This window comes from Toxorhynchites rutilus, chromosome 2, assembly GCF_029784135.1.
Source record: "Toxorhynchites rutilus septentrionalis strain SRP chromosome 2, ASM2978413v1, whole genome shotgun sequence".
NCBI classification, from domain to species: domain Eukaryota; kingdom Metazoa; phylum Arthropoda; class Insecta; order Diptera; family Culicidae; genus Toxorhynchites; species Toxorhynchites rutilus.
In genome coordinates this window covers 14,057,179-14,071,400 of record NC_073745.1, presented here as the reverse complement: position 1 = coordinate 14,071,400, position 14,222 = coordinate 14,057,179, and the positions used below count along the sequence as shown (strand labels likewise).

The 14,222-nt window shown below is 39.2% G+C and overlaps 2 protein-coding genes across 2 annotated transcripts; both read right to left on the bottom strand.

Annotated features, from left to right (window-relative positions):
• Positions 1 to 644: 644 nt before the first annotated feature.
• Positions 645 to 3,550, bottom strand: LOC129765552 (uncharacterized). Its single transcript, XM_055765957.1, has 3 exons — positions 2,716 to 3,550; positions 2,082 to 2,599; positions 645 to 1,883 (listed from the first exon to the last, which is right to left on the bottom strand). Exons 1-3 carry the CDS (start codon positions 3,548 to 3,550, stop codon positions 645 to 647), a joined length of 2,592 nt encoding a protein of 863 aa, XP_055621932.1.
• A 3,571-nt stretch (positions 3,551 to 7,121) lies between these two features.
• On the bottom strand, positions 7,122 to 9,575 carry LOC129767837 (cytochrome P450 6a2-like). Its single transcript, XM_055769075.1, has 2 exons — positions 8,468 to 9,575; positions 7,122 to 8,411 (listed from the first exon to the last, which is right to left on the bottom strand). The coding sequence occupies exons 1-2, from the start codon at positions 9,525 to 9,527 to the stop codon at positions 7,996 to 7,998; spliced, it is 1,476 nt and encodes a 491-aa protein (XP_055625050.1). The 5' UTR covers positions 9,528 to 9,575; the 3' UTR covers positions 7,122 to 7,995.
• Positions 9,576 to 14,222: the final 4,647 nt, after the last annotated feature.

The window sequence follows — 14,222 nt, the reverse complement described above, 5'->3', positions numbered from 1 at the left end:
TCGTGTGAAGGCTTCGTATTTTTGGACTCCACGAAGAATTCTCCAGGGAGCCGAAGGGTCGTTCCATACACTAACTCTGCTGTTGACGATTGGATGTCTTCCTTGATTGAAGAACGCATACCAAGGAGAACGAGTGGAAGGGAATCTGACCACTTAATATTGTCATGACATTTTATCGCTGCCTTTGAGCTGACGGTGTGTGCGCTCGATCTGCCCGTTGGCTTGTGGGTGATAGGGCGTCGTTCGCAAGTGGTTGATGCCGAAGGTTTTTGCCAGTGTTCGAAATAGGTCCGACTCGAATTGTCGACCTAAATCAGTGGTAACCTTCTCAGGAACGCCAAATCGGGATATCTAACCACTCACGAATGCTTTCGCTACCGTAAGCCCCGTGATATTCGGAATCGGGATGGCTTCGGGCCATCGGGTGAATTTGTCTACCATGGTTAGACAATATGCGTTTCCATCTGATGGCGGTAGCGGTCCGATAATGTCTATGTGCACATGTGCAAATCTGCTACTTGGAACGGTAATCGGAGTGATCGGTGATTTGTTGTGTCTGTGTGTCTTGGATTTCTGGCAAGGTATACAGCATTTCACGAAATCTCTGCAATCTCGTCGAACAGAAGGCCACACATATCGGTCGATTACCAGGCGAGTCGTAGCACGCGCACCGGGATGGGATGCGCTGTGTAGGTTTTTGATGATCTGCTTTCGGAACCTTTCGGGAACAAATGGACGAATGGAATTGGGGTTTTGGAAAGCGGTAAGGTGAACGCTTTTAATCTTAAAGTGGTGTTCGCAGGAGGGTTTTCTAAATAAACTTGTAATTCGGGATCGTTTTTTTGCTGATCGGCTAAGGCGGTAAAATCGATGGCTTCGTTCGTGGCCGTGATCGATTCAACCCGACTGAGCATGTCTGCGACCTTGTTTTGTTCTCCGGGTACATGTCGTATGTCTGTGGTATATTCGCTAATGAAAGCGAGTCTCCGCAGCTGAGTGGGATTTGCTTTTTCAAGTCGTTGAATGAAAGCGGAGACGAGGGGTTTATGGTCCGTATATACACAGAAGACTCGGGCATCCAATACATCTCGAAAATGCTTCACTGCTGCGTACATACCATACAGCTCACGGTCGTAGATGCTTGCTTTGAGAAGGGTACCGGTGAGTTTTCGGGAAAAAAATCCGAGTGGTTGACGGCGGTCCTCGTTTACTTGGTGCAGAACAGCACCGATTGCCGTACCAGAGGCATCGACTTCGAGAGCGAGTGTGGCATCAGTCGATGGGTGTGCTAGTAGTGCGGCATCTGAAAGGTTTTGCTTACACTTCTCAAATGCACTGGTTGTAGTTGAATCCCAGACAAGTGTGGTTCGGTCGTTTTTAACGTTGCCATGTATCATCGCTTGTAAAGTTTGCTGAACTTCGGCGGCACGAGGTATAAAGCGACGATAAAAGTTGATTGCGCCCAGGAACCTTTTTAATTGCATCGCGGTTGTCGGCTTCGGGAATTCCAAAATTGCTGCTACTTTGCTCGGCTTCGGTTTGATCCCTTGGGGTGTGATCTGGTGACCGAGAAACTCGACCTCGGGAAGGCCGATCTGACATTTCCCTGGGTTGATGATAAGTCCGTTTTCACGAAGTCGCTCGAACACCATCCTCAAATGCTGTTTGTGCTCGGCAATATCTTTTGACGCGATACAAAGATCGTCTACATACGGGTAAACGAAATCCAAGTCACCCAGAATCTCGTATAGATGTCTTTGTAGAGTCTGGCCGGCGTTGCGAAGTCCAAACGTCATGTACTTAAATTCGTACCGACCGAACGGGGTTGTAATCGTCGTTTTGGGAATGTCTTCTGGCGCGATTGGTATTTGATGGTATGCGCGCTGGAGGTCGATACACGAAAAGATGTTCTTGCCTTACAAGATATTAGAAAAATATTGTATGTGTGGGACTGGGTAGCGATCGGGAACGGTAATTGCGTTCAAATTGCGATAGTCACCACACGGTCTCCACTTGCCGTTCTATTTTTTCACCATGTGGAGGGGACTGGCCCAACAACTTTTCGACGGCTGACAAATTACTTGTTCTACGATAAATCTGAACTCGCCTTTTGCTTCGTTGAGCTTGTCGATGTGAAGTCGCCGGGGTTTGCAGAAAACGGGTGGTCCAGTGGTGATGATTTGATGCACTGTTCTACATTGGCTTGGGCGATGGTTCATATTGAGTACGGTGATATCGTGGAACTCTTTTAATAGATCGGCGAATGGCATATTAATGTCGTATGTTGAAATCATTGGTTCAATAACGGCATTGACATTATCGACTTCCAAGCGAGTGGTGTTATCGATTAATTTGTTTCGCCGAAGGTCCACGAGTAGGTCGTAGTGCTTCAGAAAGTCAGCACCAATGATCGGGGATTTTACTTCGGCGATTGTGAACACCCAAACGAAAGATCGGCGAAGGCCGATGTCGATGGTTAAACGCTTCGTATCGTAGGTTTTTATGGGGCTGCCGTTGGCGGCAAATAACTGATTGGTGTTAGTTGACCGGAGCTGTTCTCGTGGCGAGGGAGGTAGCACTGAAATGTCAGCACCGGTGTCTATCAGAAATTGCCTTGAGGTTTTCTGATCATGAACGTGGATTCGCTGTATGTTCGCGGACTATTTGATATTGAAACTGGGGAATGATTTGGGTTGTGGAATACACTTCACTAACTGTTCCGTGGATGGGTGTACACGGGTATTTTTCCGTCGAAAAAAATGCACGGAATATTCTCATTTTCGCACTTTTGTGCTTTGATGCCATGCCGGTAGTGGAACCAGCAGATCCACCTATTGCTAGCTCTCGGTTGCGACGGGGTTCTTTGTCGTGGATGAGGAAAACGAGTACGGGAACGACCGCGTTTTGGATCACGACCTCTAAAATTCCCGGATAGCGCTTCGTCCAGACGACGAGTCAGGGCATCAATCCTCTGCTCGAGAGATGACGTGAGCGAAGTTTCAGAGCAATTCACTACGGACACTTCACCACGAGGGGCTTCCATTATTTTGTCCGCTACAATAGCTTGTTTATCGAGGTTTGACTTTGGCATGGCGGCTATTATTGAACGCACTGTGTTCGGTAACGCGCGGAGCCACAGGTTGGATAATACACTATCGGTACAGCCTTGGCCACCTAAACGACGCATTTCACTTAGAAGAACACTTGGTTTTTTTTCGCCAAGCTCCATGCCGGACAACAGGCTGGTTAGGCGTTGCATTTCCGACGGCTGGAAATGAGCGAGAACGGCTACTTTCAGCGTTTCATAACGGTTATTTTCGGTGGATGCATTACACTTCATTAGGGTCGAGTGTACAAATTTCGCGCGTGGACCTAGTGCAACTATAACGGCGTTGTATTTGGTTTTATCGTGTTTCACTTGATTCACAGTGAAAGCGGCTTCGATACAAAGAAACCATGTCTCAATATCCTCCGCATCAAATGGCGGATAATCGATTTTAGCGATGACCGTTTGGCTTGTGCTGGGCTTCACATCGTCTTCGCCTGCCATCTTATAGAATCACTTGCGAGAGTTTTTAGTAGTTTTCGCTAAGCCGCGGATTGAACTATTCGAAAATTGTTCGGTCGGGGTCACCAAGTTTGGGAGATTCGGGGTTGAATTTCGGAGAATCCCCCAAGTATCGGATAGGTCAAGGAAATAATAATACCGTCGCGATTGATGGTCAACTATCTACTAAATTTTATTTACAACTTACTAGCGGCCCGTCCCATGTTTTCCCAAGTTTCCCGCATACTCATTTAAACAAATGAGCCCTGGTGTTGTTTGGTTTGTTCAAATTGATTATTCAATCTTTCCACTTAAACGCGCTGGAAAAGGGAGTTGTATGTATGTAGTGTGTATGTATGTCTTCTATCTCTCTGTCTCTCTGTCTCTCTTTTCTCTCTCAGAAAATTTTAAAATTACCTTTTAGCCTCGAGGAAGCCTGTTGACTGACTGGCTAGAGCGAGAATAGAATTTAAATTTTCTTCTTACTATTATAGAGGTTTGAAACACCAAAGTTCATTTTCCTCTTACCTTGAAAAGTCCAATGAGGAGGCAAAACTAACTCTCTCGTAACCTTTGAAAGAACGATTTTTAAAGTTATTTAATGGCATATTCATTCTACAGTTTTGCATTTTTATTATTATTTGTAGGACAACCTATTTAAGTAGCATTGTGAGAAACATATCAGCCATTTCTCCATCAAGGGGGGACCCCGATCTGGAAAATCGAAAAAATCGAATTTTTGATTTTTGCATTTTTGAGTACTTATGCCCTAGGAAATGTTATCCCAAAAGTATTTTTCGTGAAAATGGATTATCTGAAGCGTTACATAACCGTTTTTCATATTCCTTTATTCCATTTTTTTGAGCTTCTAAACAACGATTTTTCATGTAAAATAACTTAATTTTAAAAAAGACTGCCATTTTGGCATTTTTTTCGAATTTTCAAAAACTATGCAACGCCTCAGGTACTGCCTTAAAGCTTCAAAATATTCATTGGAATTTGTTCTACGACACCCCGTTGCTTCTGTACTACGGATCCAGCTGTCAACAGTGTTATAATTATTATTCGTGCATTAAAAAAATGGAAAATACAACTTCATATAAACCTTAAACAATAACCAAAATACCCGATCATAGAAGTGTATATAATATTGCCATGCCTGGAAAGCATCTAATTATTTGTTAATTTGTGTTGTGTTATTTGTAGTACCGTAAACCGGGGGCAAATTGATCACGATTATCAGAAAAATGTAAATATTTCCGATTTTTTTTGTTAGATTTAAACCTAATTATTTTTGAAATCAGTACTGGTGCTAAGGCCACAAAACGTTATGGAATTTGTTGAAAAAAATCCTTGAGCGTTAATTTGGAAAATTTTTAGCAGAAAATTTCAAAATTTTGCTTCGGGGTGAAATTGATAAATCTATATTTTTCAGGATTTTCTAGTGTCATACGCACAAAAATGTATACAAAATCTATTATTTCTTCACCTACGGTCATTTGAATGAGATTTGAACACTGATCTGTAGGTCATCCGGAGACCATTCCGGTCAGATCAAAAAAATTTAAAATTGAATTAAACTAAATTGCTCTGAAAATTTATGTTTGTTTTCATCAATACGTTTGATCAATTTGCCCCCGGATGACGGTACCGTGTTCTTTGTAGCACCGGGTGAGATTGGATCAAATCGAGAGAAATTGCAGTTAGTGATATCTAGACAAGTATTACAAATATTTTTGAAAGCTGTGAACCGTTTAGGAGGAGATATATTTTCACTACTTCCAGTGCATAATACTTTACTGTAATACAAATAGTTATTGTTTAGTAATTTATCAAAATTTGATGTATTTACACATCAAGCTTAGACCCATTCTCATCCCCATCGACGGTACTTTAGCGAATTAATCTAATCCAGCGAACAAAACAGTAGAAAATTAGTAACTTCGATTTTCAACTTTTGTTTCATTGATTTAACGTTTTATAATACCTGCAACGAATATTCAGAACCCATGTGACCTACCGTCAGAACTTTCTAATTTTGTAAAGTGACGAAGGTTTCACCGTGATAATTTTATGTCTTTTTCGTACCAGAAGGGAGCACACATATACCAGGTGAGAGACGAACCAACCTACGGCTTAAAGTCTCTATAATAAAGAGCAAAAAAATGTACCAGGTGTTATTTGTATACTTCTATGCGAGCCCTAGTTAATGAATTAAAGTTTCAGATACTATAGTGGAACCAATGTGATAGAAGACACGATAAGTCACCAAATAAAACTTAATTATTGTATACTGATCAGTGTCAAATTCACGCCCAAATCCTTCAACGTTGGGACACCATTTTTGACATCATCGGTCACATAATCGCGCTCGACGGGTTTGGTGTGCAAGTCTCCCAACGGGAACGAGATGCAAACGAATTCTGTAAATCTCACCTTCATCATGAAAGTAGGATCGTCCCGTAAACGCCAATAGCTCTACCAGCTTTCATTCTTGCACATCACCTGGTGGAACCAATCGATCATTTCCGACAACTTGTACCGGCGTAGACCAACAGTCTGATAGATTTGGTCTGGCTGTCCGGGCAACATTCGAACAGTATTGCTGTTTGTCGGTGCGCTTGGACCACAATGGCATGTCGCGGAGCGATCTTCCTGGTACATACCTAATGGGCGGAATATGACCGCCTCGAGGAACTCACAAACCGCAAGTTCACATATTTACTCTTATACCTCCGAGGAGAAAATTTTTGTCGATTAGATTTGTGACATAAGTTGAATTTTGTCACTGTTCACTTTAATCGATTTACGTGTTTTTGCATTTGCAGATTTTCAGCTGATTTTCTTCAACATTTCATTGACATGCAACAAAGCAAGCTGTTCACTGCTAATTCTCTTTCTCTTTGTGTGTTAACAAAACATGCTCTCTGTTTATTTACACCGCGCTTTTGGACACGAATTTTTTAAGCGCTTTTATTTATAGTGAGAAAACGAACACATGCACACACGCAGACGCGCACACTTCGCGCAGTGATAAAATGAACAAACTGTTGTGTGCTGTATGCTGGGGGGACTTGGACGCTTTCTGGGACTTGGTGTTATTGCCGACGGGGCAGTGTTATACACACTGCGTACTGCGGGTGCTGGCTCGTTCTCACACAAAAAACACATCGCAGCTGCTCACTCTCTCACTCTGTTTGTGTTTACGTCAAGAATACGACCATTTACGACCGTTTACGACTGTTCACGACGACCGCGCTTTATTTTTTAGCGATTTTATTTATAGTAAGATTAACTCCCTAGCAGATTGGCAAACCCGAAAGAAAAATTAAATTGTTAAAATCATAATGAAAAATATTACTCGATGTTATTTGAAAACTTATAAGACTTATAAGACTACTGACCCTAACCTAATTTCTTTTTCTATAAATTTTCCTGCATTTCCACCAAAACTTTATCACAATTTATGTTCAAGATTTGCCCCCCTAGCAGAAAATCGCTACTACTTGGCTCGCTACTTCCATTCAACCGAATACAGCCAGCAATATGTGGGACTGAATCTGACACACAAGCGCAATGCATTCTCATGCCGTTACACATGGCGATGCATTGTCTGGTAATAGCAAAGGCTGTGTCGGTTTTATTCATGATAGCGTCTCGCAAGTAAATGTATTTTTCTCACGCCACTTTTGTTGATTCCGTCGTAGGAATCGCAGTAATTCGTTCTCTACCTTTGCGAACATCATAAATTGTAAGTTTTTTTTTCCAAAAATTCTAGCTATATCTGTATGGAATTTATAAGTTCAGTTTCTAGCTCTATAACTATTGTTTGGTATGGTTATTATTGATTCAAATCACAAAATCACTTAAAATTTACGACTTCGCACTCTGTTCCTCTAGTTTTTTTGTCGACTGTATTCTAGAAAAATAATAATTAAATGTAAACTGTGGAAATTGTGGATTATATTTGGCAATTGTAACAAATGAGCGGTCTACCAGAAGTATTGCAAATAATGTTCAAACGTAGTGTTTTTTCATGTTAGAGTCTTCATTTTTAACCGTGACTATATTTTCGTTAGGCTTTTCATCAAAGCCTAGAGTAAATATGATGTTCTTTCCGCTTATCATAAATATGATCCATTATTTTTTCTGCGTTCAGGTCACGCGGGACCCATATATGTAATTTTGTTTTGTTTGCTCACTCTGTGTAAACGATTTAAAATGGTTTCATAAATGTCTTGTCAACATTATAAAATTTCAGCTAGGCTTGATCATTTCACGACGTTATTTTTATTTCATATGCGTACAAAAGAATTTTTATAAAGGTTTAGCAGTCTTGCCGCAGCAGGCATTATTTTGAGCGAATAAAAACATTCTATTGTAAATTGAGATATATTTTAATGTTCATCATTAAGGTACAATCAACATGTTTTTAAATAAACCTATCATTACAATGGATCCACCTGCAACCATAAACCATCCTTCGGTTGTAACACAACCGAATCTACTGCGTACTCCAGTGGGATGGTGGTTTTCGGACAAACGCTGAATTTAAATTTATTCAAAATGGTCGCTAGCCCAACCCTTGATTGCATCATTCCGAAACGCAGCCCAATGCAGACACGGGGACCTTCGCCGAATGGTAGAAATGCACACAGATGTCGTTTGGCCACTTCCTCCGAACTAAAACGGTCCGGATCGAACAAATCTGGATTGGGATAATATTGTTCGTCACGATGAATTGCGAACGCGGGTATGTGGACCTTCATCCCTTTCGGAATTATGACATTACTGTTCGGGATTTGATAATTACGGAACGTTTTCCGTTCTAGCACCGGTAAGGATGGATACAATCGAAGTGTTTCTGGAAAATTGTTTCCATAATTAACAAAGGTTGAATTTAAATAATATTACAAATACCTTTGATGCACTGATCGAGATACTGCATATCGCACGCCGCATCGTACGTCAGTCCACCGTGTTTTTCAATCGCACCCTGGACACATTTTCTGGCCTTCTCCTGACATTCCTCGTTGAGGGCCAACTCGTACAGACAGTATGTTTGATTGGACGAAGACGTCTCGAATCCGGCAGCAAAAAATATGAACGCTTGTGCCGCAACCTCATCGATAGTCATCTTCCCATCACTATTTATCAGCTCAATCAGCAGGCTCATGAAATCCTTCCGTGTGATGGAATTTTTCTCCCTGTAGTTCACGGTATCTCTCACCAGCTCAGAAAAGAACTGACTCACCTCGTCTCTCAACGATTTGATTCCTAACCGCTGACACACCTCCGGAAATAGTCTCAGGAAGAGACGAATCATCTGAGAGTGTCTTGGTGTGTCGAAAAATAGCTTACCACACTTCCGGAACTCACTGTCCGGATCCTCGAAGCTGTTGCATTCGATGCCAAATGCGCAGCTACCGATCACGTCTATTGTGAAGCGCGACATGTATTCCTTAACCTCCAACTCTCGGCCCTCGCCTACTGTCTGAACCATGAACGCAGACAGGACATTCCCAGCGGCTGCCAATGTTGGAAACATCATTTTCATCTTGCCTGATGTAAAGGTGGGTGTTAGACGCGCCCGCATCGATCGCCAGTTGTTACCCTCGATCGCAAAGAGATGGGCGCTGAGTGGATCATGCTTCTCGTTGTGATAGACACCACGATCGGGGAAATAGTTGAAGTCCCTAATCATTACTGTTTTGATCAAATCCAGATCGGTGACCGTGATGAGAGGTTGCACGAGAAAATACAATCCGTGAAACGGTCCCTTGTCCTTCATCTGGATATATTGTGTCCTGGAGATATCGGCTTGAGCTTTGTTGCGTCCATCATAAAACGATCCGTACGGAAATCGTGGCTCGATGAAAGGCACTTTCTGTCGGGCCCAATACGAATAGCGCTGTTTCACGTACACTATCAGCAAAATAAGCGGGGTGACGAGAAGAATCACCAGATGAATTATGGCCATGGTGACAATCGTCTAGACCGAACGAAGTCTCACCACAAACTGCTTGAGATAAGCTGAAACTGGTCCATTTTGTGTAAATTCATGCATATGATAACGGCGGATTTACTGAATAGTGTCATTATCTGAAAAGCGTAAATCTGTTATCAGTATTTGGGAGCTCAAAGAATTGTTTAATTGTGGAATTATTAAGCAGAAGCATACAGAAATTTGAAGTTGGTGATCATTTGTTCAATTGAATCATCAAAATAAAAATATAAACTAATATTATTTGGCATAAATGTTGTTCAGACGCATTAAGAAATTTATGTTAATACATAATGAATTTAATTTTTTGATGGTTTGATTGGTAATTGGCAATTGTAATGCACCCAATAGATATTATTTTCCTTTTAGAGTTCAATAGAGTTATAATGGAATATAGACGGTCTAACATTATAGTATGAGATATAGATTCATACACCACCCTCCGTGTTCCTCAGAGCATGCACCTAATGGTTTTAATTTTTTTTTTGCGAACTTGTGAATAGTCAACACTTCACGTACATTTTTCTTCCAAAATATGCTTCTCAGATCGAAAGATTTAGAGTTTAGTTTAATGGCTTTATGTTCTAATTGCCCAAATCCTATTCATACAGAACATCTATGAATTTGTAACAATTTGACATAGGTTTAGTATTAGCCATTTCCACAACACACAAAATTCCTTTAATTAGAGGAAGACATGTAGACCAATAAACACAAATTGACCATCGGATACTGACAGAGAACTTTATCGTTTATCGTTTATGTTACATTTCGAGACATTGTAGTTAATTGGAACCGAAAGATCTGAATTTATATAAATAAAAATGGAAGACCAAATTTTACTAAGCGCAAACCCCGAAGAAGGAATAGTCTGATTTGAGCCGTTTTTATTTTTATTGTGTTCGTTTTTTTCGGAAAATTCTAAAGGAATGTCGGAAAATTGAATTCCTATGTGTTCAAAAACTACATCATGAGGAGCGTTGTTAGTGCATTCGATGTTTGCGCTTTCGAAATTGATCTTTGTTCGAAGGTGGAAATGGATTTTCCTATATTTTCTACCTATTCTATCTATATGAATGAAAATGAAAGGCCAAATGTGTTGCTAAGCGCAAAACCCGAAGGAGGAATGGTACGATTTGACGTCTTTATTTTGTGTATTCGTCTCTTCTCGTAGAACATGTATTCCATGCATCGGATGAAAAAATTATATTTTATGCAAAAATATTCATTAAAATTAGTATTGAAGTGGTGTTCGAAATTTGAGAAACCTGTCATTTGCAAATGAATCAAGAATATTGAGCAAAAATTGTGTCTATAAATAAATTTATATTATAATGACGAGTTCTGCGATTGAATCCATGAACATTCGTTTAGTAAGAAAACGTGAATGTTCGAAGAGTTCATATTTTGATTAATTTTGAGCGAGACAAAGTTCTCCGGGTCAGCTAGTTTCATATAATTTTTTTTCATACATCTCATAAATACAACTTATTCCCGTTTCTACCAATCGTGAAGTGAACTCCATGTAGAAAGTGGAGTTTCCAATGCCGTTTCTAAGGGAAACGTTAGTCGTATTTTGTTTTGTTTATCTTTGAATCCCATGCAAATGAAACTCAAATTTCTGCATTACTCGAGAATTAACAGCTGTCCATTAATGAAATCAAATCTGGCATGTGAAGGTTTTAGGGTGCAATAAATGTTTTTACGGTGGTGAGACACTCCCCCCGCTCTCTAAGGGTGGGCTGTCATACAAATGAAATACAAATTTCTTCATAACTCGAAAACTAATCAAAACAATTTGGCATGTGAAGGTTTTACGGGGCACAAAACGTTTTTATGGTAAATACACTCATCCCCCCTCTCTAAGGGGGGCAGCCATACAAACGAAACACAAACTTCTACATAACTCGAGAACTAAACAAGCACAATTTAGGATGGGAGGGTTTTTGGGTATGAGAAATGTTTCTATGATGGTATGACACCCCTCCAAACATGACAATTGAAAATTTTCCGAAAACTCTGAAGAAAAATTGCGTTATTGCGTGATTGCGTTAGCAAATTGCGTAAAAAACAAGCATCGTTAATTTTTTAGTTTTTGTAGTTCTCTCAATTTCTTTATTTGCTTTTTTCATGTTAAGTGCTAGAAAAGGTAAGAATTTACAATAAATGGATGAAAAAATTATATTTTATGCAAAAATATTCATTAAAATTAGTATTGAAGTAGTGTTCGAAATTTGAATCGTGTTTCGACGTATGATTCAAATCCCGAACACATAATTTTCAAATGAGAATTTTCTGAACTTTAATGTTATAAATAATTCCATAATGAAAACCCTAACATTCTTTGGTTTGTAGGGTTCATTTTAAAAATCCTTTACAGGTATAGACACTGCCTATAATTTATAATATTAAACATTTACTAAAAAAGTGACTATCGAAAACCAATGATAAAATGTTTGCATTAGGAAATACCGTCGAAAACAGGCATTGTGAATTTTTCGATTTTTGTATTTTAATTCCTGTTTATATGTTCGTTTGGTGAAAATCTCGTTACGAATCTACTTTAAATTGTTAAAAAAATCTTTTATGAAGAAATCTTTATTAAAATCAACGTTAAAATAGTGTTCGTTATTTGAATCAAGTTTCGACGCATGATTCGAATTCCGAAAGAAAATGTTTGAACAGTATTTTCCGGCAAATACAGCGGTGGTACACAAATTAGGGTACAAGGACAATCCAATTCTGGTGCAACAGTATAAAAATAACATTTATTAACAAACTCATACAAACTCTTTCCTTGCAAAACGCAGGTCGCAGGTGCAAACCAACGAGAGTAAAATTTATTTTCTTAGCCAAGTCTTCAGCTAAAACCACAATAACAAATCCGGGGTCCTGAAGTAACGGGGTGAATTACATTTTTATATAACATATCCAAAAATCATAAATGTGTTGTTTTTTGTTTTTGAATTATAATTTTTCAAAGTTAATCGTTGATCCAAAACTCATGTGTCCCTGTTTTTCCAAAAATGACGTTTTTCAAAAATGTATAACTTTTGAACTACCTAACAGATCTGGATAATCGACATTTTAAATTTAAGTCAATGAGCTAGTCTTCTTTGAAAAAAATATTCAATTTTGCAAAAAAAAAAAATCCTTTTCGCATAGATCGTCTAGTCGCATAGGAATATCGAACGAAGACTAAATCATGTTAACTTTGAAATATAATAACTCAAAAACGATAAAAAAACACACCTCTGATTATTGGATATGTTATGTAAAAACTCCTCAGCTTTCAAGAAAAAATATAAAAATATATAGCGCCCTTGGTCCCGAAACCATGTAAACTAGAAAAAACGAACATAATCGATAATTACGAAAACTAAATCAAGTTTTCTTGCGAGTAAAATATTTTTCCACAAAAGACTAGCTTATTCGCTTTAATTTGATACATCGATCATCTGAATCGGTCCAGTAGTTCAAAAGTTATGAATTTTTTAAACAAATGCATTTTGGCTGTTCGGAATTTGAGACAAAAGTGTTCGGAATATGAATTAGTGACATAAATGGTGTTCGGAATTTGAGACAAATGTGATTAATGTAATTTTTAGTTGAAAATGAAAATTCTTTAACATCTGTAATAACGGTTTTCCTGAGCTCCTTAGTTTTGTGGTACGAAAACAAGCGTACCCGCAACTTGCATGTATTTGAATAGTCCATGTTAGGGAAATACAGTAGAACCCCGATTATCCGCGAAATAGTCTGGCTAGGCCACCGCGCATAACGAAAATCGCGGATAATGCGATAAAGGACTAAAAATGAGGTGCAAATACAAAATAAAGATATTTCAGCATGAAAACTATGTTTTATCAATACAGAAATCATTCAACTCTCCATCTGTAAGGTCGTGTACACCAGTGGTCAGATAATATGAAAACCATGACCAAAACAAAATAGCAAGTGGCCACCTCTCACTGACAAATTTCGGGAAGCTCTATGCAAATACTGTTGAACTCGCTTTCGCGGATAATCGAGGTTCCACTGTACATCAAATACATTCATTTCGGTATGTATATACGCATAGGGAACAGAAGAGCCACCGACATGTATTTGCAATGTCGACTTCCCTTCCCCTATACGCATAGGGAACAGAAGAGCCACCGACATGTATTTGCAATGTCGACTTCCCCTTCGTTTTGAAGTTTGTTACATTTCAAAACTATTCAGTAAGGTAAGGTTTTTTCCGAACTATTAATAAATGCTCAAGTTCCAATTTGTTTTTATTTGTTTCTACATGTTCAGGGGTTAAATTTTTATTTTACCCCCCATATATTCCGGTTAGACATAGTTCTACGTGAGTATGCGTTTGTTGAAAATAATGGAATGTACTATGGAATATGGTTGCTATTTCTCTCTGCAGATTCGAGAGTCGATTCCGCACATGTCCCGCTGCATCAAACGAGAGGCATTTTTTTTTGTTTTGTGGTTTCAATTTTTAGCAGCAATTGCAACTTGTAAGTCATTCAGCTAGCATTCAGTTGGCGATGGTGGCGCTGATGTTCAAAGTGGGCTTTCTCAAGTCCGAGAGTTTAAGATAAGTTGTCTTATAACGGCATTTCTCAAAGCTCGTTGTCGCAAACTGGACCAAGCACCCTTATCATGATGTAATTGTAA

What these genes read in the sequence shown, in the direction of transcription:
- LOC129767837 (XM_055769075.1), bottom strand. Translation starts at nt 9,527, where the DNA reads ATGGCCATAATTCATCTGGTGATTCTTCTCGTCACCCCGCTTATTTTG. An exon ending in TCTCGATCAGTGCATCAAAG is followed by an intron (nt 8,412 to 8,467) that starts GTATTTGTAATA and finishes ACAATTTTCCAG; the next exon opens with AAACACTTCGATTGTATCCA.
- LOC129765552 (XM_055765957.1), bottom strand. Translation starts at nt 3,550, where the DNA reads ATGGCAGGCGAAGACGATGTGAAGCCCAGCACAAGCCAAACGGTCATC. An exon ending in GTACACCCATCCACGGAACA is followed by an intron (nt 2,600 to 2,715) that starts GTTAGTGAAGTG and finishes AATTTCTGATAG; the next exon opens with ACACCGGTGCTGACATTTCA. An exon ending in TCAGATTTATCGTAGAACAA is followed by an intron (nt 1,884 to 2,081) that starts GTAATTTGTCAG and finishes ATCGACCTCCAG; the next exon opens with CGCGCATACCATCAAATACC.